Here is a 27,833-nt window from a genome sequence, read left to right on the forward strand (position 1 = left end):
TAGCGGTGGTTTCCTTAGGCTCACCTCCTGGGGGCCTCATTATAACAGGATACCGCCCAGAGAGACCAAAGCGAGTGGCCTGGTTATGTCTGCATGGGGAAGAGGGCTCAGCATCAGCCCCTGAGCGCTGCCGCACCCTCGACAGGTAGGCTGGCTTTGGGTTATACATCTCTTTCTACATAGAGTGGACTCCAGGTCCGACCTAAGGTTTTGGGGAACGGGTTACCGTCGGGGGAACGACCTAGAGCTGTTTGAGGAGCCCCCTGGTCGGGTCCCGAGCATCGGTTCTGTTTGCCAGCGGACACACTCCATCTGTGGCCATTCCAGTCCACATCGAGTACGCTTAAGTTCCATCTGAGCTTGCCCCGTCTGGGGCCTTCTCTAGGAGATCCCACGGGTTTTCTCTCAGGGCTCCCTAGGGAAGCTCTGAGCAGCGCCCCTTCTTCAATGGAGCGCCCTGGGCTGTCCGCGCATGCGCGTTCTCGGGGACGCACTGTAGGCGGGGCATAAGGGGGCGGTGCTTATAGAGGGGCGGGGCCTGCGGGTGGGTGTGGGAGGGTTTCCTGGGCGCGCGCGCGCGGGCGGAGCCCGGCGGTCCGGGGTGGGTGTGGCTGCGGGCGGCGGCGAGCGTGCGTGGGTCGGCGTCCTGACAACCTCCAGCCCCGAGCACGAGGCGGACGAACCGCGCGGCCCCTCTCCCGGCCCGGACGTGGGAGGAGTGTCACATCCGGCGGGGGCGGGCCTCGCGGATCCCGGAAGTGTGGGCGCGGTCGCGGTTTACCCGCGGTGGCGGCGGCCCGGAGCCGGTGAGCGGGGCCGGGGCCGGGCCGGGTGCGGGGCCGGTGGGTGGTGCTGTGGAGCGGGGCGGAGGGACCGGGGTGGGGGCTGCGCCGCCCGCGGCCCCCGGTGGCCCGGGTCTGCCCGCCTCCCGGTGGCGGAGGCTGGCGATTGGGCGCGAGGGGCGCGTGACCCGCGCTGCCGGCCGGCGCCGGCGGTGGGAGTCGCTCTCCTGTCCCCTCTTGCGTCCGCTAACCCGGGGCATCTTGGAGTCGCCCCTCTGGTATCGTTAGAACCAGTTTGCCTCTTGTAGCTAGGGAGAGACGGAGGCCTAAGCGGGAGGACCCACTCGCCAGTGGCCGATGGGGTTGGGAGGGACCCTGACTGACCCTGGCCTTGACCTTTCTTGACCCAGATACGGATCGCCCAGCCAGTCCCCACCCCCGCCACCCCGTGGGTACGCAGGTCGGGGAGTGGACGTATTCCCACTGTATGTGGGGCTCTCTCCCCTCACAGCTCGGCCGGCCGGGGTGGGGTGGGCAGGAGTTCCCGGGGCCGTGCCCCGGCTGGCCACCCCTCCCGGAACCCGGGCAAACGCGTCCTCAGCCGGCTACGCTTTGTCATTCACTGCGATCGCCGGCCTGCAGCCCCAGAGGTGTTCGTTGCCGGCCAAGCCCTTTGCACCTCCTCCGTTGACCCATGCCTCTTCTGCAGGAGTTCTGTTTTTTACTGACACCCCGAAGCTGGGGCTACTTGACTCTCAGTTCTGTGACAGCCCTACAGCTGGAGAGGTGGTGGGAACAGGGGGACTTGGGAAGGAAAGACACTTTTATCTTTGGCTGGGGTCCAAAGCTACAATCATGCACGAATCTGGTGTGTGTGTGTGTTTCTGAGCCCGACTGTGCATTGCTGGGTGAAATACTGAATCCTGATAGTCTTTGTTCTTGGCGATCATTGTGCCAAGAAAAGCCTTTTTTCCCTAGATTATGTTGGAAATCTGGCTCAGTACCTTTGGAATTTCCATTAAGTCGAGCCTTTGCATTATTGATTGCTTCATCTGGGAAGCTTCTGGTGGCTGTGTTGCCTAGCAGGAGCTCTGATTTCTTGTTTGGCTGCCACATGCTGGGTGCTGTCCTTGTCTTTTTGGACATACTCCATTCTGAGAAAACCTCCCATCTTACAGGTGAAAGGAGTTGCAGAGATGTTAGGAACTTGGCTAGTGTCATCCAGTCAGAGGCTGAGTTGGATTTTTTTTTTTTTTTTTAAATACTAGTGCTTACTGGTGCTTGAATTCAGGCCTTCATGCTCTCCCTTAACTTTTTTGCTTAAGGCACTTGAGCCACAGCTCCACGGCTGGCTTTAAATACAACGGGATTACAGTTGTATAAGTCAGGTAACTAGTACATTTCTTTGTGGACAGTGTCACCTCTTCCCTCTTCCAGTTTTTCCCCAGTTTTTCTTCCAGTTTGTTCCCACCCCCAAGTTGTATAGTTCATTTGCAACACAGTGTTTAGTGAGTACTACTGTTGCATTTGTTCACTGCCAGCTTTTTGGTGGTTAATTGGAAATAGGCGTCTTTTCTTTCCAGCCTCTCTTCAAAGCCAGATCCTCAAATATTCCTCTTGAGTAGCTAGGATTACAGGCATGATCCACCGGGTGCCTGATCTCAAGAATTTATTTTTAACAAGTGTACCAGGTGATTCTTTAAGGAAAAAAATTAAAATTTGCTAGATTACTGGAAGCTTGGAAGTGAAATTATTATCAAGGAATTAAAAATTTATTTGCTTTCTGGTTTGAAATGTGCTACTGTGCTGTAGAAAGGGATTGGGGGTAAATAGCTTCTTGAATCATTTCTGGACACAGTTGGACAGTGGTTGAAGGGGTTTTCCAGACTGACCTAATCAGGCCATTGAAGGTCTCACTGTTAATCCAGTTAGATCTCTGTCATGTGGGACTTCTGTTCAAAGTTTCCTGGCAGACTCTGGAGTTTTTGGGATTTGTTCTGATTTGTTTCAGGATTGTTTTCCTTTGATAAGGCTTCTGTAAGGGTGAGTGTGGTAGGTTTTTCTGGCTCTGATGGTATGTTGACATAACAGGTGCCCCTTCCATTCTCTGTATGTGCTTTCACATGTTAGGAGGTGTTTGCTCAGCGAGTATCAAACAGGTTTGTCTTGATTTAACTGGGGCTGACACAGTTGGAGCCCCTGGGGCTGAGGATGGGCTGAAGAGGAGAGAGGGGAACCGAGTCTCCACCAAGAACTTCAGGGAAATTAACTCCAGTGAGGCAGGCCTCGCTTGGGAGACCTGTAAACACTGTAGATCTCACTGCTATTTATCTGGGCCCTTCTCAGCAGGATTATAAGTGGTAAAAGGAACAGAAAGAGCATTACAGTATTTACTCTATATTCTCCTGTCCAGTAAACACTGGACTTCTAATTTAATCTCTTTGTCAGTAGAGGATATAACTTGGTATGATGTGAATTGTCTTAAATTTACTGAGACTTGTCCTCTAGGGCTCAGGATATGGTCCACTGAGCACTTGAGAAGACCTTAGTCCCTTGGAGAATAAACAAGGAGTGCTCTGTCAATTTCAGTTAAGTCAGGTGGTGCTTAAGCCTTCAGTGTTCTTCTGGGCTTTTGGTCTACTGTTCTGCCACACTGCTCTCAGGCGAGGGTTTACTGGGGCCTTTGCTGGCACAGGGTAGTATCTGGGAGGTGATGTCTCCTGAAGTACTGTGATCCAGGGGGAGATGGGTGTCATTTACACAGCCAGTCATGCTTGGCTGCTAGCGGTCATGGGTAGGGGAAGGGAGTCTCCTTGGGGAGGTCCAGAGCAGCCTCGTGCTGGGCTTTGTGGATGGGTCCTAGGTGGGGGATCATCTAAAGGTCACTTGAAGCTGTCATGGCGGAAGGGGAGTCTCTTGTGGCAAAATGTCACTTGGGGTAGTGACCATGACAGATGTGGCAGACAGGTGTCTCTGGCCTGGAACAGAATCTCTTCTGGGTGCTGGAGGCTGCGCCGAGTCCCCGCTGAGAGTTGGTGGCTGCACGGGAGTATTCTCCGGGCAGCCAGGATTTTTAAAACAGCTTCTGTGTCTGCTCAAAAAAATCCTGGGGACGAGGCAGTGACCTGTCAGGCAGTTGTGGCAGCAGTCAGGATCTGATGGCTGTCAACCTAGCAGCTTCCATATTTAAAAGGAAACAACTTCAGAGGATAGTTTGACAACAGAGATCCGTCTTGAAACCTTTTTTTTTTTTTTGGTTGTTTTTGTTTTTGTGTCAGTCCTGGGGCTTGAACTTAGGGACTGGGTATGGTCCCTGAGCTTTTTTGTTCAAGGTTAGCACTCTACCACTTGAGCCACAGCTCCACTTCTGGATTCTTAGTGCTTAATTGAAGATAAGAGTCTCATTGACTTTCCTGCCCAGGCTGGCTTTGAAGCAAGATTCTCAGAGCTCAGCCTCCTGAGTAGCTGGGATTATAGGTGTGAGCCACCAGCACCAGGCAACCGTGCCAGTTATTTTTGACATAGGGTCTTGCCTCCTACCCAGGCTTGCTCTAGAACCTCAATTGGTCGGATGACAGATGAGTGCCACATGCCCACCTTCTTCTGTGGAGATGAAATCTTGAGTACTTTTTGCCCAGACTGGCCTCAAACCATAATCCTCTTATTTTCCACCCTCTAAGTAACTTGCTAGGATTACAGGCGCCCTACTTTGAAGCTGTATTAATAGTGTGAACATGAGGGAGTATTGTATAGCCTTGATGAGTTGAACTTTCTCATTACGAATTGACCCTTTTAACATGGAAATATGCTTTGCTCTGAAATCTATTTCATGTTAATATAGTCAATCCAGTGTTTTAAAAATTAGTGTCAGTGGATTGTTAGTAGACTGATATGTAGAGCTACTACAACCCAATAATGAAAAATAGACAAGGGGTTGGAGGCATGGCTTAGGTGGTAGAGCACCAGCCATTGAGCGAAAGCATTAGATACTGGATTCACGTCCCAGTCTTGGACCAAAAATAAATAAATAAAAACAGACAATTCAAAAATTGGCAAAGGATTTGGATATTTCTCCAGAGACAATATATGTTCTCCAAAAAACACACAAAAAATGTGCAGCATTCTCAAGTATTTGGGAAATGCAAATTAAAATCACAGTGTAATAATTAATGTCACTTCATACCTATTAGGGTGAGGAGATAGTGTTGACAAATGGAAGTGCTTGTGCACTTCAGCTACAACATAGAAAATGGTGCAATAATTAAACAGAGTTAATGTATGACCCAGAAATCCTTCTTCTGGGTATGGATATCCATCCAAAAAGAAGTGGAAGCAGAACTCAGGTAACTGTTGGGATATGTTCACAGCAGCATTATTCACAGCGGACAGAGGGAAACAGCCCGGGTGAGCATCAGCAGAGGAACAGATAAACAACATGGATGCATCAGGCAGACTGCCTCACAAAGGAAGGAGAATCAGACAGGTGTTGTACCTCGGCAATCCTTGAAGACGTGCTGAGTGCAATGTGCTCTCTTGGGTAGTTGACTAAGAGTAAGTGTCACATGGCTGCGGCTTATCTGAGCTTTCTATAGAGGTAGACTCATAGAACTGAAGGGAAAATGTGCTTGTCAGGGTGGGGTAGGGAAGAGGAGGGGCTTCAACCTTCCTTGTAGTATTGTTCTGTTGGCAATGAATTCCTTCAGCTTTTGGGTGTCTGAGGAGTGCTTATTTTGTCTTTGGATTTATAAGAAGATTTTTCTGGGCACAGAATTCTAAATTATTATTTCAAAATTCTTTAAAGATGTTTTAGTGTCTTCTGCTTGCACCATCTCTTGTGAACAGTCTGCTATTCTTTCTATTTTTGTGCTTTTGTTCATACTGTTTCTTTGCCTCTTGTGGCTGATTTCTTATCAGTTTATTTAGAAATTGCATAAGCAACTTAAATAGGCTGTGTTTGTGGAGTTTTCTTTTATGTCTCTTGTTCTTGGGATTAACTGAGTGTTTTGGATCTATGAGTTGGTAACTTTCATCAAACTTGGAAAATTTTCAGCCATTACTTTTTCAACTATTTTTCCTTCCCTTTGTTTCTCCTCCCACCCTGGGTACTTCAGTGACATGTGTCTCCAAGTGCTTGAAGCTTAAAATGACTGATTTTTTTCTTCTGAATGTGTAATCTGCTGATTGATATTCCTAGCCACTGTACCTTTTATATCAAACATTTTAGTTTTAACCTCTGTAAGTTTGATTTAGACCTTTTTTTTTTTATTTTTTAGCTTCCTGGTGTTTCTTTGTATGCTCAATCTTTCTTTTAGCTTCTTGAACACATGGACTATGGTTAGGGTAATTATTTTAATATCTTCGCCTGGGTTTTCTCATTGCAGGCCATTATTTTTGTTTCCTGTATGTATGGCAGTTTCTGATGGGATGTCAAGATATTGTGAAGTTTACCGTGTTGAGTGTGGAATAGATAGATAGGTAGGTAGATAGATAGATAGATAGAGTCTTGTTTCTTTTTTTTTTTTTTGGGTCTGGTTGTGGGGCCTGAACTCTTGGGCCTGGGCGCTGTCCCTCAGCTCTTCAGCTCAAGGCTAGCGCTCTACCGCTTGAGCCACAGCGCCACTTCCGGCTTTTTTCTTTTTGCTTATGTGGTGCTGAGGAATGGAACCCAGGGCCTCAGGCATGCAAGGCAAGCGCTCTACCATGAGCCACCTTCCCAGCCCAGATTCTTGTTTCTAAAAACATTCTTGATATTTATTTGGGACATTGTTAAGTCTCTTGATCCATTCAAGGCTGCTCTTGAGTTTTGTTAGCTGGGATTAGAACAGCTTTTAGGCCAGAGCTAATTTGTTCAAACCACTGAGACAGTAGCTTCCTGTACTTTACCAGTGTGCTGTGAATTTTGTGTGATTTTCCTCTGAGGCTGGTGGGCACACATTCCTGGCTGAATCTGAAGTCCAAGAATTGTTCAGTACTGATTTGTGCTATCTGAGACCTTGAGGGGGGCCCTCTGCAGGTTTCTGGGTAGTTTACATCTTGTTTCTCCCCCCTCCTCCTCCTTCCTGCCTCCTTCCTGCCTGCTTCCCTTCCTCATACTCCTCTTCCTCTCCCCCCCCCCCTCCTTTTTGATTGGTCATGGGACTTGCTCTTGGAGCTTGAACTCAGGGCTGTCCCTGGACTTTTTGGCTCAAGGCCAGCATTCTTCCACTTAGAGCCACAGCTCCACTTCCAGTTTTTAAATAGTTAATTGAGATAAGAATCTCATGGAGTTTCCTGCCTAGGCTGGCTTTGAACTGTGGTCCTCAGATCTGAGCTTCCTGAGTAGCTAGGATTACAGGCGTGAGCCACCAGTGCCTGGCTATACTTTGTTTCTTGTTCTGAGTTTTGCCTTCTTCCTCCCAGGTTCTCTGCCCTGTGAATGCTGGCTGACTTGACTTTCCCTCTTCCTACTCCCATCCCATACCTGGAGACACTTGTTTGTTTCCCTGTCAGGGTCACTCTTCTGGGCTGCCTGATGTCTGTATTTAAAAGTAATTGTGTAGCTGGGCACTGGTGGCACATGTCTGTAATCCTAATTGCTCATGAGGCTGATATCTGAGGATTGCAGTTCAAAGCTAGCTCAGGCAGGAAAGTTCGGGAGACTCTAATATCCATTTAGCCAGCAAAAAGCCATAAATGGAGCTGTGGCTCAAGTGATAGACTAGAGAATAAAAAAATTAAGATCAGGGGCTGGGAAGTTGGCTCAGTGGTAGAGCGCTTGCCTTGCATGCCTGAGGCCCTGGGTTCGATTCCTCAGCACCACATAAGCAAAAAGAAAAAAGCCGGAAGTGGCGCTGTGGCTCAAGTGGTAGAGCACTGGCCTTGAGCTGAAGAGCTGAGGGACAGTGCTCAGGCCCAGAGTTCAGGCCCCACAACCGGACCAAAAAAAAAAAAAAAAAAATTAAGATCAGCACCCAGGCCCTGAGTTCAAGCCTCAGGACTGGCACACAGCATAAAAAAGTGATTGTGTCATTAGTTGGTTGAGGTGGGAGAGTGGGTCTGATCTCTGCTTGTTCATGTTGGCTAAAGCAGAAGTTCCTGTCCAAGGGGGGTGCCTTGTGTGGGAACCTGGGAGCTGGTCTGCAGAAATGAATGCTACAGGGGCTGGGAAGGTGGCTCAGTGGTAGAGCGCTTGCCTTGCATGCCTGAGGCCCTGAGTTTGATTCCTCAGCACCACATAAGCAAAAAAAAAAAAGAAAGAAAGAAATGAATGGTACATTGTGGGCTGTGCCTTCAGGGAGCTCAGCTCAACATAGCTCACAATGCTATGTGATAGCTTCAGAGAACCACGGGAGAGGGGGAATTCTGTGGGAAGAAGGAGCAGGAAATGTTTCAGGGAGAAGCAGACATTTGAGGGATAAGCTGGTGCTTGCTTGGTAAAGAAGTTGTAGGAAAGTACTCCAGGCACAGGCAGAGTGTTATTTACTATAAACTAGAGAGCAGGATTATTGTTTGTCCAGAGACTGGAAAGTATGCTTTCTGTGCTGGGACTAGAAGGGGAGACAGGAAGAGCTGGGGTGCAGTGAGTTAGCCCATGGGTACTAGAGGGAGAGCTGGGTTTAGGAAAGGAGGTTCAAAGTCAGCCAAACCAATGGCATGGCATTTCCAGTGTAATACCAAGGCACCGGGGAACCATGGAAGGTTTTAAAGCAGAGACAGGAAAGCACTGCTTGCTCTCTAGGAGTTCTGAGGTGTGTGCGAAAGGGCAGGAGAAGGCTGTGTTGTGTGTCTTAGAACCAAGCAAGCAGCTTTTGGAGAGGTTGGCTCAGGGTAGACATTTTGCACAGGGATGGACTCAGATCTAGCACTCAGTGCAGCCGCTGGCAAGCCGCCTTTTCTCTGTTTGATAGTGGCCTTCTGGGTTCCTGCCCGAGTCATGTAGGTAGGAGGTGGCTCTGGCTCAGTTTCTCATGTGTGGTTAGACTATCACCCTCAGTACCTTCTGCCTGCTTAAGATTCTGCTGGACCCAGAAATTCATAGGATCTGCAGTCAGCCCACCTTCAGCCAGCCTAGGATGACCATGAGGCAGCAAGAACAGCAGACTGATCATGGTGGACTGTGAACAGACTCCCAGGTGTTTGTCCTTAGTGTCTCTTTGCTTTGACCTTTGTTCCTCTTTTTTTTTTTTTTGGTCAGTCGTGGGGCTTGAACTCTGGGCCTGGGCGCTGTCCCTCAGCTCTTCAGCTCAAGGCTAGTGCTCTACCACTTGAGCCACAGCGCCACTTCCCGTTTTCTCGTGGTTTATTGGAGATAGGAGTCTCACGGTCTTTCCTGCTCTGGCTGGCTTTGAACCGAAATCCTCAGATCTCAGCCTCCTGAGTAGCTAGGATTACAGGCGTGAGCCACCAGCACCTGGCTCCTTTGTTCCTCTTGATCCTTCAAGAGGGTAAGGGGTGATTGAATCTGCCTGCTGGCTTGTTCTGTGCAGAGCAGAGGTGTGGGGTGGGAAGGATGAGCAGCAGGGTGCCCTTCCCCAGCCACCTGAACTGTCAGACACAGAAGTTGGGTGTGAAATCATTTTTAGGATGTTTTTCTTTCAAGGTAGAACCAAAATAGGAAGAGGCCCCTCTAGGGGACTGGGTTTTATTGTCAGGAGGTTTGTCAGTAGGCTGCTTGTTCAGCCCTCTGTTCTTGGCCATCATTGACTGAAACCGAACACTATTGATCTGATTTCATCCAGCTGTCAAAGGGGTTGTTCTGTTGATGGGTACTGTCTCCAGGGGATCTTAAGTTCCTGTCCTCGAAGTCCACAAGGGAAGTGCTTGAGTTGCAGAGGTTAGAAGGGCAGATGCAGGAGCTTAGCCACAAACCCCCAAACCATCATCATTTCTTGAGCCCACATAAGAACCTCACATTCGTTCCTCCTTCCCAAAGCCCATCTTAGAGAACAAACTGGAGAGATTGTATCACCAGCCAGCTAGTGACAGTGCCAGGATTGTCACCTTCCACCTCTGGTCTGTGCTGCAGAGGCAGTGTCTGGAGGAGGCACAGGTCAGGTGCCACCAGGGCTCTGGGCCCGTGCGCTAGCCAGGTAACTTGGGACTTCAGTGGAGAGTGGTTTTCCTACTAGGACTGAGTTGTGCTGGGTTCCAAACACCATCTCACAGGCCCTGCTCATAGTCGGCTAGCTGAAGCTGGGTGCTGTGTTTCACATGTGTGGGCCTGCTAGTGGTGGCATGTGCAGGTTAAACCTGTGGGCTGCTTGCTGTGGGCTCCACCATTTGCTCCTGTAAGGTGGTGGGCAGGTGCAGAACTTCTCTCTGGTCCAGTTTCTACCTCTGTAAAGAGGAAAGACCAAGGCAGCCCAATGTGGGGGTCTTGGGGGCGTGGCCACAGTGGAGTACTTAAGACAGTGCTCTGTGCCTGGAACTCTCAGCCTTAGCTGTGGGGACCGTCCAGAGTCTCTTCTATTAGGGATCCGGAGGCCTGGCATGTACCCCTTTTCTCAGGCAGAGTCTGCCTGCTCTTAAGAGTTCTTCCTGCTCTTAAGACTTCACAGCCAAAGGGGAGAGGAGCGGGCTTGGCAGGCAGTGAGGTTGGGACAGCAGAGGGCAGGGCTGGGGCACTGGCTGCACCATGGCAGCTTCTGGGAGGAGATGGGGAGATGGCTGGTTTTGGGGAGGCTGAGGGAGCAGGAAGCTGTGTTAAAAAAATTATGGTTATCATTAAAGCGATGTACAGAAGGGTTACCATTTCACAAGTCAGATAATGAGTACATTTCTTTTCTGGACCATGTTGCTCCTTCCTTTGCTTTCCCTCAGTTTTTCCCTCTCGTTCCTGTCTACAAGTTACATAGTTCATTTTCCAGTAGTGTATACTGAGTACTATGCTTACATTTGTTCATCCTTCTTCCCTCCATTTCTGTGCCCCCCTCCCCCCCCTTGGAGGCCCCAGAAGAAAGAAAAAAGAACAGATGGGGGGAGTAGTCGTGGAGATGGGAGGGCAGGGATGGTAGGGGAAAAACAAAGAAGGGGCAACAATGCTTGATAAGAAATGTACTCATGGGGCTCGGAAGGTGGCTCAGTGGTAGAGTGCTTGCCTTGCATACATGAGGCCCTGGGTTCAATTCCTCAGCACCACATAAGCAGAAAAAGCTGGAAGTGGTTCTGTGGCTCAAGTGGTAGAGTGCTAACCTTGAGCTGAAGAGCTGAGGGACAGCGCCCAGGCCCAGAGTTCAGGCCCACAACCGACAAAAAAAAAAAGAAAAAGAAATGTACTCATTACCTTGCTTCTGTAATTGTAACCCCTCTTTATGGTATTTTCACAATAAAAAACTTAAAAGAAAAAAAAAAACAGACAAGACAAAAGAGAAAGCAAAACCTGCCACCACCACTACTAACAAAAGACCCATGTTTCCATTTCCTGAAGTTTGTTTTGATCAGTGGTATTTTATAAGTGTTCAGCAGCATTACGTCTTTGGTTGGGTTCCTCCTCTAAGAGTGTCTTCCTTTAGTGTCACTGTTTGTGTAGGAAACAGTGTCTTAAGAAAGACTGACTGGGAGCTGGGAAGGTGGCTCAGTGGTAGAGTGCTTGCCTTGCATGCATGAGGCCCTGGGCTGGATTCCTCAGCACTACATAAGCAGAAGCCAGAAGTGGCTCTGTGGCTCAAGTGGTAGAGCACCAGCCTTGAGCTGAATTGCTGAGGGACAGTGCCCAGGCCGAGTTCAGGCCCTACAACTGACAATACAAAACAAAGAAAGACTGACTCCATGATGGGCGTGTATGCATTACCCTGTAATGCTAGTGGAGGGCTGCAAAGTCTGTGAGACTCTTATCTCTAGTTAAGTACCAAATAGCTGTAAGTGGAGCTGTGGCTCCAGCAGAAGAGTGCCTACTTTGAGAGAAAAGGCTGGCTCAAAGTTCAAGCCTCAGCACTGACGCAAAACTAAAACTCAATGGAGCCCAAGCACCAGGGTTGTGAGAAAGAGCCTCACAGGCAGAGAGACCCGAGTGCAGCCTCGGGCAGGGCTGTGATGGTTAGGCTCAGCTCAGAGGCTTCGAACACTGCCTAGAGCATCAGGATCGGGCCTGAGCGTTGTGGGTGACTCATGTATCTGAGCTGGTGCACCGAAGGACAGGGAGTGAGAGTGTGAGAAGTCGGGGTTGCCGACAGCAGTGGAGGCTGGAGGGGACGGGTGTGGGGTTTGGGTCTCAGCCTCGGGGGAATCTGGCAGATGGCTTGGGTCATCCAAGGGAAGGAAGGTACCCAGTCCTCGGGGGTCAGGGCTGGTGAGTCCGCCCTGGGAGTGGACGAGCCTGATTCCTGAAGTCTGCCCCTCCTGGGGCCACACCTGGCACTCTTGGAGGCTTTACTGAGGCTCTGCCTCCCAGGAGGATGGCAGATGGAGTTTATTAATGACCCATGAGGCAATAGGTAGTTGTGTACATATTTATATAAAGGCAACAGTTTCCTTCAGGAATCATTATCCTGAGAGACTGCACATTCACCCAGAGATGTGTCCATTTGCAGACTTCAGTTTGTGTTGATTTGGGGCTGTTCTAGAAAGCTGCACCTTTTGCTTTCCTCCAGACTGAGCTCAGTCAGAGCCCTCTGAGTGTACGTAGCTGGTGGCCTGGTGAGGTGGGCCCGCCAGGTCTTGTAATCACAAGGCGTGAGGCTGCAGGGTTGTTGCCACCTGGTGCCTGCTACATCAGCCTCTGCCCAGTGTCTGTCCTGGCACTTTTAGAATTGTTTAATCCTTATTAATACTTATAACCGTGTGATAGTGGTGGTATTAGTGCTGTTTTACAAATGAGAAGTGGAATGACAAACGTGAGTAATTTGCCCAAGGTGATGCAGTTAGTAAAAGGTCCTGTAAGTGGAATGACTTTTTAATGGGTTCTACAGTGTCTAGAGCTGTCTGGCTCTGAAGCCCTGCACCCTTTCTGCTGCTTTCACACTGGCTTACCTGTAGCACTGGCTGGTCGGGTGGGCCCTCCCCTTGCAACCCCAGCAGCTGCTTATAGAAACTGGATTGAGGCAGTAGTTCAGTGGTAGAGTGCTGGCCTAGGCTGTACAAGGCCCTGGAGTCCATCCCTGGCACAGCAAACAACAGAGACAAAACCCACCAAGACTCCATCCTGTGCTTTATACTGCTACTTCTCTTGGTTTTATTATTGGTGGTTCTGGGGCTTGAACTCAGGGCCTCAGATTGCTAGGCTGGCGCTCCACCAGTAGAGCCCTGTCCCCTGGTTGGCTAGTCCTCCCTTCTTCCCTGTCCCTTCTTTTGCTTTAGTTTATTTTAGATGGGATCCCTCACTTTTGGCCAGGCCAGCCTTGGACTGTGATCCTCCTGTCTTTGCCTTCTAAATAGCTGACAGTACAAGCATGCAATACCTACCACCTCTGGCCCACACTCCAACCAACTCAGTGATGCTTTGGGTCAGGTGACTAGAGCCTGCTGGTTTGTTTTGTTTTTATTATCTCTGGGAGTCTGATACTAGGGGCTACAGCTGGAATTGTTCTTGTAAGAGAAAATGAGATCAGGTCAACACATATTTCCTCAGTAAGATGCGAGATTAGGAAGGTTTCCATGGTGACAGATGTTTTTGATGTGTGTGTGTGTGTGTGTGTGTGTGTGTGTGTGTAGGGGGTGGCACCCTGTAACACGGGCGGGTTGAACGTGGTGGATTGCTGTGGCAGCAGCATCTTTCAGTACTATGGGTGGATGCAGAAACCTGGCAGAAACAGAGGGACTTTACCACTGTCTTGGTAGTATGATTTCAGGCTCTAAGCCCTGGGAAGTGCATGTTAACTGGCAGTGAGGAGGAAAGAGATTGGAATACAGGAGCCTGCAGAGCCAGAGGGTGAACCTGCCCTGCCTCATGACCTTGCTTGACCAAGTAGCACACTCCAGGACCTTCAGGAGTTGCCCCTAGTTGTCAGATTCCCCTGAGAGGCCAAATGAGTATTACTTTAGTGCTGAGAAGTTTGCAGAGTCCCTTCAGGGTGCCCAATGTAATCTGAACCTCACAGCAACCCCAAGGGGGTCATTATAGCACCCCACTTTCCAGATAAGGAGCCTGAGGTTAAGTGATGGATGGAGGTCAGATAGTTACAGTGCAGTGCAGTGGAGCACAAACCCAGGTCAGTGGTCACTAAAAGTGCTTTTCCTTGCAGCCTATGGAGAGAGAACTGGTATTGCCTGGTGAGACAGGTGGAGCTATGCTCCATAAGCCAGCTCTGGACCTATTGGCTTACCTTGCTCCATTCCAGAAATTACTGCATATGGTATTCTAGCCTCCCCCACTCCCCGTACTAGTTCTTGAAAGGATCTCTGATCAGCTAAACCTTGTTTTTGAGCTCAGTAGTCATGGCAAAGGCCCTAGACCTGGAGGCTTGCCCTGCGTTTGAGCCCTGCCAGCAATCCACCCCTCCCCAGGAGGTGACTCAGCTGCCCCTGCTGGGGACTGGCAGAAATGGCAGCACAGTTGGCCTAAATCCCTGGCCCTAATCTGTCTCTGCGCCTATCTTCCGCTAGATCGTGTTCTGCTTGTTCAGTACGTGGAATGATATAGTCAAGATAGCAAGTTGTGACCAGCAACGGGGCAGAATGGGCAGGTCCTTCATCTCCCCTTCCTGAGGCATGGATGCGTGGCCCGGGCCGCTTGTGACCCACCCTCTCAACTCAGGGCTTTGTGACAAAAGGAGGGGCTCCTGGTTGCCTGGACATATGTCTTTATCTCTCTGCTCTGCCTGCTGCTACCACCCACTTTGCTGTGGTTTATTCTCCTCACGAGTGGCTGGCACAGGGGGTGGCATAGATTTCAGGTCATGGACCATAGCCCCTGGGTATTAGTGGCCCACCCTGAGCTCTTTATAACTTTGAGTTGCCTGCTGAAATTCACAAATGGGGCCGTGCCCCGAGGTGTGGACTTCCAGCCCCTCTGGGAGAGCTGACAGCCCTGTCCCCAGCTGCGTTCTCATCAGTAGGAGGGGCCTGTTGCTCACCACGGGTCTGTTCGCCCTCTGATTGCCCGGCCTGGCTTTGGTAGATGGCTACAGTTGTGACTTCTGGTGGAGGTGAACACTTCAGCAGAGATAAAACTTAAAAACAGGGAAAAAGAGAGAAACAACAGCAAGCCTGTATCACCTCAGGGGCTGTTGGGTAATGGGGACCATTCTCTCCTCATAGTGCCCAGCACACTAACAGCGGCTCCTGCATTGCCTTCACACTTAACGGGTCACCTCTGAGCTGCCTGTTGTCACCTTCGCAGTGTGGTCTCACTGCCAGTGATGATTGCCTCCTCCCTCCTCTGACCCCATAGCACGTGGACCTGCAGTGGCTCCCTCAGGGCTGGGAGGAGGCCTCTGGCCCCTCCCTCCTGCTTCACTGGTCCCTGCTCACAGCTATGGGGCTTGGGGACTTTTCAAATGCAAAGTGAGATGCTTAGGGTAGGCTTTGCTTGTGAAGGCTGTGCTGCAGTCTGCAGTAACAGCACAGATTTCCCCCACTTGCCTCTGCCCTCCATCCCCGACGGAGGGACACGCAGAGAGGGACACGCAGAGAGGGACGTCTCAGGGCTTGGCAGGTGGTAGCTGTTTGATAAGTGCTTAGTGCCTGGGTAAAGAGTAAGGAAGGCAGGGGTGAGTGAAGGACACCTTTCTCGTATGTCTCCATGTTTGTTGCTCACTCACCAGCTGATCCACTCCCTCCCCTCCCCCCCTTCCTCCATCATTTCTCAGCAGGCTCTCTGAGGAGCCATTTGGAGCCGGTCTGTGCTGGGCACTGGGAAGACAGAGGTGAATGAAGCATTCTCCTGGGCACAGGGGGCTTTTCTCAACAACTCTAGCATCAACAAGAAGCACCCGTGTGCCATGTTGGTCGTGGAAGGGATCTGCATCAGGACCCTGATGTCAAGGTCCCGAGGAAGTGGGGCTTGTCAGGCCCTTCAAAAACAAAAGCCTATGGATTCTGGGTCCCAAGCACCGTACTCTGTGATATCCCAAGTGGCCTGGTGGCCACTCCAAGAGGCTTCGGGTGACAGCTGCTGGCAGCAGGGCTCGGGCCCCTTCTTAGATGTCTTTTCTGTGGGCCATGGCCATAGAGTTGCCTGGTCTTCCCCAGCTACTTTTTCAGAGCTGTGTGCACTGATTCCCCCATCTCTGGGTGGCTCTGGGGACAAGTGATTAATCCGTGCACCTGCTGGCCTGGGCCTGTAATCTCTGGATCTTGGGTTTTATAAACAACTGGTGATGATACTCGCATCTGCGATGGGCCAGGCTGGTGGGATAAAGGAATACACAGGAGGAGGTTGCCTGGGCCCTCAGGCTGCGACCTTGGACTCCTCTTGTTTCTTTCTGGCTTCATTTTATCTCCGAACTGGGCTTCCTTAAGCCCTGTGCTTGCTTTACTCAGTACATTGATGATGTAACTTAACAGGAGAGTCTGCAGTGACTGATCATAGAAGACAGCAAGCAGTCTTGTGACCACAGGGGTTATGTACCCATAGTCCAGGTAAGGAAAATTGAGCCCCTAGAAAGAAAATGGCCTCCAGCTATTTGGCGAAGTTGGGCACACTTTGCTATAGAAGAATGGGGCAGCATGTCACACAGGCTGGCATTACCTCTTGGAGCATAGGAGAGGCCAGGGGCAGAACTGGGACCACTGGATGGACCTGGTGTAGCAGCAGGCCTGGCTTCACCTGAATCTCCCCCCTAGTGCTGTCCACAGCACTAGCGTTTGGCCTGTTGATCCTGATAGCATGCTGGCCGACTTGGCAGCGGTGCTGCCTTACTTGGCAATATACCTCCACACTCCTCCTAGAGCGTGGGCCATGGTGGGAGCAACCCCAGACTCAGGTACCCATCCACTGCCTACAGGGTGTCTACAGGGCTAGCAGCCGTGGCTGCTGGGAAAGTGCATTTGGGTCTGGAGTAAAGCCTGACTCCGTAGAAGTTTGTACCCTACCTTTGCCTTGGTGCCTGATGGGTCCCTATCCCTCCTACCTGGGTGCGTCCATTTGTTCTGCCAGGTGGGGTTCCACCCACCCGAGCTTCTGCAGAGTGTTGGGAAGAAGGAAACAAGCACCAGGCTAGGTTCGTACAAATGGAAACATGTTCAGAGTCCTGGAGATGCCAGCATTCTGGATCTGGAGAAGGACGTGACACTCTGACTTGAAGCAAAGGCCGCAGGTGATGCAGGCACACCCATTGAGAAGCCAGCCCCTGGAGGATCCTGCTGCTTCTAAGTCATGTGACCTCGGCTGAGTTCTCTACCTCTCTGAGCCACATGCCCATGCCCATGACCCCTATGTGAGGATCTTCAGACACTCATATAGAACTCACCATGTTCAAGGTCCCTCTGTGTTTCATGAAGGGTAGATAATATAGCTAGTGGCAGAGTCAGGATTCAAACCCAGGCAGCCTGTCCCGGAGTCTGTTCTAACCTCTAGGAGCCAGCAGTTCTCAAAAGGACTTTGAAGGTCTCTAAGGCCCTTTCCAGCTGTCCATGGGTTCAGAGCAATTGTCATCACAATTCTAAAGTACTGGCCATTCTACTCTCCTCATATGAGTATGCAGCGTCTGGGGGTGACACAGCCTGTTGACGTGTCATTGTTCTGGTGGGTAAAGGCGTGTGTGCTTATATGCATTCTTGTATTTTAGAAATTTCTCATTTTTGGCCAGGTATGGTGGCTCATGCCTATAATCCTAGCTTCTTGGCAGATGGAGCTAGTAGGAGTGCAGTTCTAGGCCAGCGGAGGCAAAAACACAAGACCCTGTCTGAAAAAGAAATCAGAAAAGGCTGGGAATATAACTCAAGTTGTAAAGCATCGGGCTTAACAAATGCAAGGATCTGTGATGTCCAGAGTCAGGCCTCGCATTGAGAAAGTACTCTGCCTGCATCACACGTCAGTGAATGTGAGGGGGGTGCCATGGTGAGGGCCAGTTTACAGAGGAAGAGCCCAGTGCTCAAGACTACTTCTGCCGGCACAGCCAGGTCTGTTGGTGGGATGGAACCCAGGGCCTTCCTGTGCATGCAAGCAGGCGTGTACCACTGAGCCGCCAGGCCCGGCTCAGGACCTCTGTTTGGTCAGCTCTCCGTCAGATAAAGTGACCGTGTTCTTTGTTGTTTTAACAAAACGGGATACCTTTCATAGCTTCGCGGGACCTCAGGCATAAGCCAGGACTTTCCTGGCAAAGTGACTGCCTCTTTCTGACCGTCCAGGGAGACAGATGGGGAAACTGAGGCATGGAGAAGGTTGTTTCTGTCACCCCTGCTGTCCATTCCCGGTCACTTGCTTGTGTGTCATCCACCTGACTCCTTCACTGAGCACCGGTGCGGGGGCTGTAGAGGATCCTTTGAGTGCCAGAGTCTTCTGAAAGCCATCAACCTTTGTAGTGAGTACTTGCATTCAAGCTGGAAACTGTATATCTAGAATGAATAAAATACCTAAAAATGGAGGCTCCTGTCAGCAAAAAAGAAGAGGTGCTGGATGCACGCGCTGCTTCAACCCCGGCTTCCCTCCTGCGCCTGCCTGTGACCATCTGCCACATGGATGATGGATGTCCCCAGGGGCAGAGAGACAGGGAGTAGACAGCTGACACCAGCTCTCTTCTATTTGGGTCGATCAATTTCTTCTACTCCTGACTGCCTGAGAGGCCAGTTTGGTGACATCTTTTTTCTGCTCCGATAAGGAGCATGTGACAGTAGGTTTGAGGGACACATAGAGAGAGCTGCACTTGCAGGGGACACTTAGGGAAACCTGGGGTTATTGGTGCACTAAATATAACAGAGACACAGTTGGGCCTGTGATGTTGAAGCCGCACAGCCCATGTGTGTGTGTGTGTGGGGGGCTTAGTGTATTTCTGGTTCAGACAGAAATAGACACCTACCAGGGCAGGATGGCATCTGCATTGGTGGATTCAGGCTCTCTCTCTTACTGCCTGGCTCTATGCTGCTTGTTCCTCTCTGTACCTTGGGGAGTGCTGTTTAGTACTGTAAGGAATTGTGGGTTTGCCTCTGGCCCCCAGGTTTCTCTCATACACCGTCCCTGGGGAAAGGGATGGGCAGATCTGCAGCAGGGAATGTGCTTACCAGCTGCTCACTTCTTGCCCCAACCCAGGGAGCCAATTCCTGTCTGGCAAATAACATGAAGGACTCAGGGTACCTCTCAGATGCCCATTCCTCACTGGGGTGTTGGTGTGTGTTACAGGAAGGATGGAGACGCTGAAGGATAAGACCCTGCAGGAGCTGGAGGAAATGCAGAATGACCAGGAGGTGATCGAGCGGCTTGCCCTGGAGTCCCCTGAGGTAAGAGACTGTCTCAGGGCTACGAAGCAGCAGATTCGTCTCATGGATGCTGGCCAAATTCTTTTCCCTTTTCTGTGGATTCCACCCTGCTTGGGACTCAGCCAGATGAACCCCTGAGGCTTTCAGGCTAGGAGTTGGTGTCTCCAGGAAGCCAGGCAGTGGCAAGCAATGTACATGGCTTCCAAGGAGCCCAGATGCCCCAGGAGTGGGCACACTGTTTCAGCCCGACTCTGGAGGCAGCTCCTCAAAACACCCACCTTTCCCCAGAGGGCTTTGTGACCCACCCTGTATCTTCAGATGACTGTCAGCGTTTTGGAGCTACCGTTGGCTGGGATGTAGCTTACCTCTTTTCGGTCCTGGCTTCCATCAAAACTGACACCTGCTACTCAACTACTCACGGTGCCCTTGCTTAGAGGGACAATCTGCTGTCTGTGCAGAGCCTTACACTTAACACGCGTGTCCTATCCTCCTGTGACCGGAGTTGTCAGGTGACAGTCATCCCTTTGAATGTCTACAGCCTGCCCAATGGTGCTAGAAGCTCCTGTCGCCTGCCTCTGATGAGACACAAACAAAAATGCCAAGCTTACCAGATGATTATGTCACCCTGGTGAAACTTTGCTTCTGAACAGATGGGGTGTGTCTTCTGTGATTTGTTAGAGACTGAAAGTGCAGCTCCCCCTGCTGGCCGCTCCATAGACCTGCAGGCTTGCAGCTGCCCCCTGAGGCCTCCCTGCTTGGGTGTGTGTGTTGGGGGGCGGAGGGGAGGGCCGCGGGGGGGGGGGTAGATAGAGAGTGAGGGGCAGGGTGGTATGAGGAGGGGCTCCACGAGGCCTGCAGCCTGTTGCCCTGAGACGGCTGTGAGCTTGTTTAGACAGAATGGGGAGCAAAGTTTACACTGGGTTCTAAGGTGGATTCCCTCATCAATTAGGTGGCGAGCCTTACCTCTCCCAGGTCTTCATACCTTCATCCTCAATTTGTCACTTATGAGCTGAGTGTCCCTTACCCAACATGCTTGGGACCAGAAATATTTCATATTGTAGATTTTTAAAAATGTGATACAGTTATCAAGATTTACTGATTAAACTTCCTTAATCTGAAAATCTTAAACCTGAGGTGCTCCGAAATCCAAAAGGTCTCGAACATCATGTAGGCACTTAAAAAGCATTCAGACTTCGGATTTGGGATTAGGAATGTGTTGCCATGCCAGGGACTGAGGATCTCAGGGCTGTGTCGGGGGCAGTGTGCGGGGAAGTTCACAGGCTGCCTCTGGAGGGCACGGAGCCTGGCAGGGCAGGCCTTGCCCTCCTTGCCATTAGTCACTGCCTGCCAAGCAGTTGGTAGAATCCATGGCGAGGCCGACACAACTGCACAGGCAAAAGCCAACTTGAATTTTGTGGCATGCAGCCATGCCCAACAAATGGATTTGAATTTTCTGAGGAAAAATACGCCCAGTGTAGATTGGTCAGAAATGAAGTAGGACAAGCCATTAGACTTCAAAAAAAAAAAAAAAAGCCCATTGACTAGCTCTTCTCTGGACTGTGAAATAATAATTGAGTCGTTGTAGGATTGTCATAAGATTCAAGCATACTTCATTTGGGATGTGGAGACTGAGGAGAGGAGTAGGTAAGAGACGTTTCTCTCTGTAGGAGAGTAAATGGAGGAGCCGGGGCAGGGTGGTGAGTTCCTATGAGTGGGTGGAAAACTCCTATCGACCTCGTGCAAATAGATGGGAGAGGGCTTCATAGTGAACCCCTGAAAGAGGAAGACTAGAGACCGGGGGAGAGGGAGCAGAAATGGGGACAAGAGAATTATGGAGCATGGGTTTATTGGGTAAGACCCAGGGAAAAGGCAGAAGGTCTGTGGGGTCCTACAAGGGGAGGCTGAGTGGGAAGGCTTCAGCCCCCACTCTGAGCCGGCCACGTGAATAAAGATAAGCTTCCATGACAAGTGCCTAGATCGAAGCCCCCCTGTCTGTGTGCTGCTCCGTCCGAGGGCGGGAGGAGTTTGTGGCAGCAAAGTCGACAGTCCAGCTGAAGGGCTGCGGGCTGCCTGCCTAGTGTAGCAGCTTGGGCTGTGGGCTAGGAACATCCTGAGCCCTGCAGTCCCTGGGCTCTGGCAGCCTGGTCTGGAAGGGTGTTAGCCATGGCGTCGCCCTCTCCAGCAGGCTGCGTCTGCCCTGGAGCACAAGGCATGGGGCCCTGTGGCAGCCCTGGGCAGTGGGGCATGTCCAGGATGCCTGCAGGCTTCTGTTGGCAATGGAAGATGAGCTGGGCTGGCTGGGCTCACCTGTACCGATTGTGGTGATACCGCCTGGGACGGGGCTGCGCCTCCCCTATGGTTGCTGGTGTCGCTGAGCTGTGTCCTGAGTGTCTCTTTCTGGTACTGTGTGGCACTGTCCATGTGTTGTCCCTACTCTCTCAGGGTGGTGGGTCTTGAGTCCCCAGTCCTCAGGAAGATTCTGGAGCTTCTGCCTCACCTCTTGGTGTCTGAGGGCGCCGGGCTGCCTAGCTGGTGAAGAGTTGAGTGGAGGGCCACGGGGGGTCTGTCTGAGCAGGCAGCTGTGCAGGATGCCTGTGTTTGGGAGGTGGGGCCAAGCCTCTCCTGCACCAGCACCATGGTTTGCTCAGGACCCTGGCTCTCTCCTTTCTGAAAGCCACAAAGGCTGGTGGGTCTGGGGGATGGCTGTGTGCTCTCTTAAGTCTCTTGGCTCTGAAGCCTGGGATAGCATTTGGGGCTTTCCCCCGGGCCCCTAGAAAGCCAAGCCTTTCCTTTCCTTTCCTTTCCTTTCCTTTCCTTTCCTTTCCTTTCCTTTCCTTTCCTTTCCTTTCCTTTCCTTTCCTTTCCTTTCCTCCCTCCTTCCCTCCCTCCCTCCCTCCCTCCCTCCCTCCCTGTCTTTCTGTCTTTCTTTTGTCAGTTGTGGGCCTTGAACTCTGGGCCTGAGCGCTGTCCCTCAGCTCTTCAACTCAAGGCTAGCACTGGCTCTTCCACTTGAGCTACAGCACCACTTCCGGTTTTCTGATGGTTTATTGGAGATAAGAGTTTCATGGAGTTTCCTGCCTGGGTTGGCTTTGAACCATAATCCTCAGATCTCAGCTTCCTGAGTAGCTAGGATGACAGGCGTGAGCCACCAGCACCCGGCTGCCTCTGCTTTTCTTTTCTTTTTTTTTTTTAAATTTTTATTTATTTTTTATTGTGAAAATACCGTACCGAGGGGTTTCAATTACATGGGCAAGATAATGAGTACATTTCTTTTTTTTTTTTTTTGTCGGTCGTGGGGCTTGAACTCTGGGCCTGAGCGCTGTCCCTCAGCTCTTCAGCTCAAGGCGAGCACTCTACCACTTGAGCTACAGCGCCACTTCCGGTTTTCTGGAGGTTTATTGGAGATAGGAGTCTCACGGTCTCTCCTGCCCGGGCTGGCTTTGAACCGCGATCCTCAGATCTCAGCCTCCTGAGTAGCTAGGATTACAGGCGTGAGCCACCAGCGCCCGGCTAATGAGTACATTTCTTATCAAGCATTGTAGCCTTTCCTTTGTTTCCCTTCCCATCCCTTTCCAGCCTCCTCCCTCCCCCCTGCCTCTGCTTTTCTTACATGATTGGGCCTCTCCTTTTTCTGGGAGACCTGGTGCTAGTCCCTCAGTGGCCTTGGGCAGAGGGTGAACGTGGTACCCGTTTCTCACCGTGTTCCCCATCATAAGATGCTTGATGGGGATTAAGGGAGACGTCTGGGTTGGAGTGTCTTGCATGAGGTTTGGACCCCGGTTTGTTTTCTCCAGGTGCACAGTCCAGAAGCCCCTGCCTGGCTTGTAGGGGGCGACGGTGCTGATCCTTGCATCAGTTGTCCTGTTCTCTTAGGTCCAAGACCTGCAGCTGGAGCGGGAGATGGCACTGGCCACCAACCGGAGCCTGGCCGAGCAGAACCTGGAGTTCCAGGGCCCCCTGGAGATCAGCCGCTCCAACCTCTCTGACAAATATCAGGAGCTGCGGAAGCTCGTGGAGCGGTGCCAGGAGCAGAAGGCCAAGCTGGGTAGGGAAGGGTGACCCTGGGCATGGGTGATGCAGGGGTCTGTTCACAAATAGGAGCAGGGAGGGCAGTTGGAATAATCTGGAAGATTCTGTGGATCCCACTCCCTGGCCTGGGCATGGAGGCCAGCAGCCACCCAGTGCCCCGCTCTGTGCCAAGGGCTCGCAGTGGGTATACAAGGTAAGGGCGGCACTTTCGTGTATGTGATTTAAGTTTTGTGTGTGCCTTGGTAATAGATTTTTGTAGACAAAAAATAAATAAAAGTAGCTGTCCTGGCCAGGCACTGTGGCTCGCGCCTGTAATCTTAGCTGCTCAGGAGGCTGAGATCTGAGGATCAAGGTTCGAAGCCAGCCTGGGCAGGAAAGGCTGTGAGACTCTTATCGTCAATAAGCTACTCAGAAAAAGTTGGAAGTGGTAGAGTACTAGTCTTGAGCAAAAGAAGCTCAGGGACAGTGCCCTCGGACTGGCAATAAATAAGTAACTAAATGCACATGGCTGTCCTAGTTAGGCTTGGTGGCTCAAGCCTGTAATTCTAGCTACTCGGGAAGCAGAGACCCGAGGATCATATTCAAGACCAGCCCAGATGTAAAGTGTGAGAGAGACTCCATCTCAGGCCTCGGCTGGGTGCCTTGGCGGGCACCTGTTATCCCAGCCACAGGGGGCCCCAGTGGCTCCCACCTGTCATCTCCAGTGACAATTGGAAGAACAAGGAGGAGGACCTGAGCCCAGGTCAGGATGGGCCTACCTTGAAAATAGCCAAGGTAGAAGGGTGGGAGCTGTGGCTCAAGAAGTGGAGGACATGCCTAATCAGCTTGAAATCCTGAGCTCAGTCCCTGGTATTGAAAAAAAAAAAAGCCTGAGTGACTCTAATTTATTTAATTTATTTTTGGTCAGCTGTGGGGCTTGGACCTGGGCACTAGTCCCTGAGGTCTTCAGCTCAAGGCTAGAGCTCTACCACTTTGAGCCACAGTGCCACTTCTGGATTTCTGGTAGTTAGGGATAAGAATCTCACAGACTTTCCTGTCTGGGCTGGCTTTGAACCACGATCTCAGCCTCCTGAGTAGCTAGGATTACAGGCGTGAGCCACCGGGGTCCAGCTTATTCTCATTTTGTTACAATTTTTTTTAAAAAAAGGAAACTCTGAGATTCAAGAGCCTTCCAAGGTCTCCTAACTCGAGATAGGTGGTGCTGAGATTTGATTTGCAACCTTCTTTACCAATACCACCAAAACTCCGCCCGCTCAGTTTCCACGCCGCGCACTGGTCAGGGGCGCTGTCATCTGAAGGCAAGGAGGCTGCCTGTTCTTGGCACCGGGACAGGATAGGCGGCTCTCCCTGGAGCGGCAGCGCAGGACAGGGTCCCTCCCCAGGCTGGTCTAAGGGGAGCTACTTGGCCAAGGTCATTAGGCTCCGCTCAGGAAGGTGATCATTTGAGGGAGTCGGGATGAAAGAGCCCCACAGACCCACTGCAGGGCTGCCACAGTGGCTCCCAGGGCAGGCCCCGGGCCTGCAGCATTGACTCAGGCAGGACTACCGAAATGATAACCTCCCTACCTTCTTTCCCAGAGAAATTCTCCTCGGCACTGCAGCCAGGGACCTTGCTGGACCTTCTGCAGATTGAAGGCATGAAGATCGAGGAGGAGTCTGAGGTGAGGGGAGCAGGGCACCTCTCTTCCTTGCTAGGGTCTTGGCCCCTCCTCCAGCGTGATGACCAACATCTACCAAGCACGAGGCAGGGAGGCTTAACAGATGGCACAGACAGGTGACACCGAGGGACCCAGCGAGGACTTCGGATGTAAAACAGGGGAGCCCCCTTCTCTGCAGGATCGTGTAGATGCCCGGTACATGCCTGAAGCCTTGAGAATACTGAAGCCCTCAGAGAGGGCTGTAGACTTTAATTGTAGATGAAGCACAGCAAGAGATTAATGACAAGAAAGTAATGCTGTCATTAAGTTATTTAAGAGCCGATAGATTGTTCATTTCTAGACTTTTCCATTTGTTGTTGATGATCCAGTATCTATTTAATTTATTTAGTGCTGTTCCTAGGGCTTGAACTCAGAGCCTGGACTCTGTCCCTTAGCTTTTACCTTGAAGGCTGATGGTGTACCTCGAGACAATGCCTTCACTTCTGGCATTTGGGTGGTTAATTGGAGATAAGGGTCTCACAGACTTTTCTGCCCAGGCTGGCTTGGAATGCTGCTCCTAGCTACGATGAGAGGCATGGGCCACCCGTGCCTGGCTCCATTTAGTTATTCTTGGACTGTAGTGAGCCTGGACACATGGGAGCTTGTGTACCCGGCACCCAACCTTGCTGGGGGGAGCAGGAGTGGGTGACTGGCAGGTCCTGGGGAAGCCGGCAGACACGAGTGGGAGGCCGGGCCCCACTAGGCGCTCCTGGATTTTCTTCCCCTCGCGCGTCCTCAGTCCCTGTGGGCCTCCGAGCCTCAGCCTCGGGCTAGTGAGTGAGCAGCCCTGCGCATCTGTTCCGCACACACACAGTGGCCACGTGGGCCTGCCGGTGTCAGGGGCAGGGTGACTGTGACTAACCTGGTCCTTGCCCCCAGGAACAGTGTTCCTGTGAGGGAGGGGCCTGTGTGGGGTGTCGGCGGGGAGGGCTGGGAAGAACCCCCCCTGGGGGCTAGGGAAGGCTGAGCGGAAAGCCTGTGTCCAAGCAGCCCCTGTGGCTACTGGGCCTTGTGTCTTGCAGGCCATGGCGGAGAAGTTCCTGGAGGGCGAGGTGCCCTTGGAGACATTTCTGGAGGCCTTCTCCTCTATGCGGATGCTGTCGCACCTGCGCCGGGTCCGTGTAGAGAAGCTCCAGGAGGTGGTGAGGAGGCCCCGGGCACCCCCGGAGCCGGCCCGTGATGCGCCGCCCCCGCGCCCGCCGCCCCCACCCCCGCGCCCCGCTCCCCCGGCCACGCCCCCCGTGGCAGAGGAGCAGCCCCCGCAGCCGGTCGCTGTGCCGCCCTACCCTTTGCCCTACAGCCCATCCCCCAACCTGCCCACAGGCCCCACAGCGCAGGGAGCCCTGCGGCCAGCCCCGTTCCCCGTGGTGGCCCAGCCCTCCTCCTACGGCGGGCCTCTGGGTCCCCCTTATCCGTCAGCCCAGCCGGGACCCAGGACTAGTGCAGGCTTCTCCTGGTCCCCACAGAGGAGCCTACCGCCTAGGCCTGGCTATCCCGTGGCCCCGACGAGCGCCTCTGGGCCCGGGTACCCCCTGGGGGGCCGGGCCTCCAGTCCTGGTTATCCCCAGCAGTCCCCTTACCTCTCACCAGGAGCAAAGCCTCCCTACCCGACGCAGCCCCAGCTCCCTGGCTTCCCGGGACCTCCTCAGCCCTCGCTGCCCCCTCAGCCTCCATATCCTCCCGGACCCGCACCCCCCTATGGCTTCCCACCACCCCCGGGGCCTGCCTGGCCTGGCTATTAGCCCTGGTCCTGGCCCAGGGCCCCTCCACATCCCACCTGTGTCACAGCCTCTGGCCCACCATCGCCGAGATTCGAGGTCCCATCGGAAGTGGCGTCCGTGCTCCCGGTGCACTGGGTAGGCGCACGGAGGCCTCAGCACCGGTCTGGGAGCGTGCAGGCTCTGAAAGGCACCGGGCAGTGTGACCAGGCCGGCTGTGGCAGACGATCTGGCTGGCCTTTCTCCTGGGAGCTCCACCACTCTGAGACTCTGATTGTTGCTCTTCCTGCGCTCGGTTCTCTGGTGACTGTGTGAGCGTGTGCAGGTCACATCTACTTGTGCCTGCTCCCAAGGACGTCTGACCCCAGTGCACCATGCACTTGGTGACAAAGTGGCCCTGGGTCTCTGGCCCCGCCTGCCCCCACCTCTGCCTGGGGTTTGGCATACTGGATGTGGGGCCCGTGCCGCGTGCTGCAACGCCTCGTGTCTGTCCTGTTGGGCAGTGTGCCCCGGTACCCTAGCTAGGACTGGGTGGAAGGGCGCAGGGGAGCAACTCAGTGTCTTGAAGTCCTCTAAAGCCATAACTAACTGTGATCGGCCGGCAGACAGGTGTGTCCTGTGAACTAGTTCGAGTGACAGCGACACCAATTCAGTGAGAGGGCTGGGGAGGGTGAAGGTTGACACCCAGGAATCCAGGGGTCACCTCCCAGCCACCTCTGTCCTCTGCCCTCCACTTCTGGTTGGCTTTTTCCAGCGGCTCAGCCGTCCATCCACTCCTTTAGTGCCTTGAGTCTCATCTGCAAGCAGCCCCCTGTGCCCTTTACCCCTCACAGAATTCCCCCGTAACCCCAGTGTCCCTGTAACACAGACGTCACGAGACGCCCTCGGGGTGACTTCCCACATGGTGCTTTCCAAACACCATCACTGCGGGGCGGGGGGGGGGGGTTGGGGGTTGGTGTCTCTGTACCTTGTTGTCATCGTCGTCTGGATGTGAAGGACAGGGACTGAGACCGTGTCTCCGGCAGCCCCAGCACCCTGGGGGCCGCATGGTCAGCAATAAATGTGGCCTCATGGACCAGAGGGGCTGCGAAGGACGAGGTGTTCACTGGGTTGTTCCCAAGCGAACCAGGTCTCCTGCAGACCGCAGAGCTGCTACAGGTTAGGAAGTCGTATGTGCCTTGAAGCGGCCATCGCCCGAGGACCCAGCCTCTGGTGGGCCTGGGGCTGCTGGGGCCAAGGAGGACCCCGCCCTCCCGGTGCCTGCCCCTGCTGGCCGGCTCGCCGGGCGGTGTGCATGATGCTAGCCAAGCGCTGCCCGCTCCTCACCAACTGTGCTT

At 52.5% G+C, this 27,833-nt stretch overlaps 1 protein-coding gene across 4 annotated transcripts; it reads left to right on the forward strand.

Annotated features, from left to right (window-relative positions):
• Positions 1–621: 621 nt before the first annotated feature.
• Positions 622–27,453, forward strand: Vps37c (VPS37C subunit of ESCRT-I). Of its 4 annotated transcripts, none has more exons than XM_070032212.1 (6): positions 622–806; positions 17,988–18,160; positions 18,976–19,073; positions 22,926–23,097; positions 24,660–24,742; positions 25,801–27,453. In XM_070032212.1, the coding sequence occupies exons 3-6, from the start codon at positions 18,981–18,983 to the stop codon at positions 26,518–26,520; spliced, it is 1,068 nt and encodes a 355-aa protein (XP_069888313.1). In that variant the 5' UTR covers positions 622–806; positions 17,988–18,160; positions 18,976–18,980; the 3' UTR covers positions 26,521–27,453. The 4 variants fall into 4 exon arrangements, with proteins under 4 accessions (XP_069888313.1, XP_069888311.1, XP_069888314.1 ...); XM_070032211.1 differs by lacking the exon at positions 622–806 and adding an exon at positions 15,503–16,277; XM_070032210.1 differs by lacking the exon at positions 17,988–18,160.
• The last annotated feature ends 380 nt before the right edge of the window (positions 27,454–27,833 follow it).

The sequence above is a fragment of the Dipodomys merriami genome, unplaced genomic scaffold (assembly GCF_024711535.1).
Source record: "Dipodomys merriami isolate MVZ:Mamm:240054 unplaced genomic scaffold, mDipMer1.0.p SCAF_21, whole genome shotgun sequence".
Classification (NCBI taxonomy): domain Eukaryota; kingdom Metazoa; phylum Chordata; class Mammalia; order Rodentia; family Heteromyidae; genus Dipodomys; species Dipodomys merriami.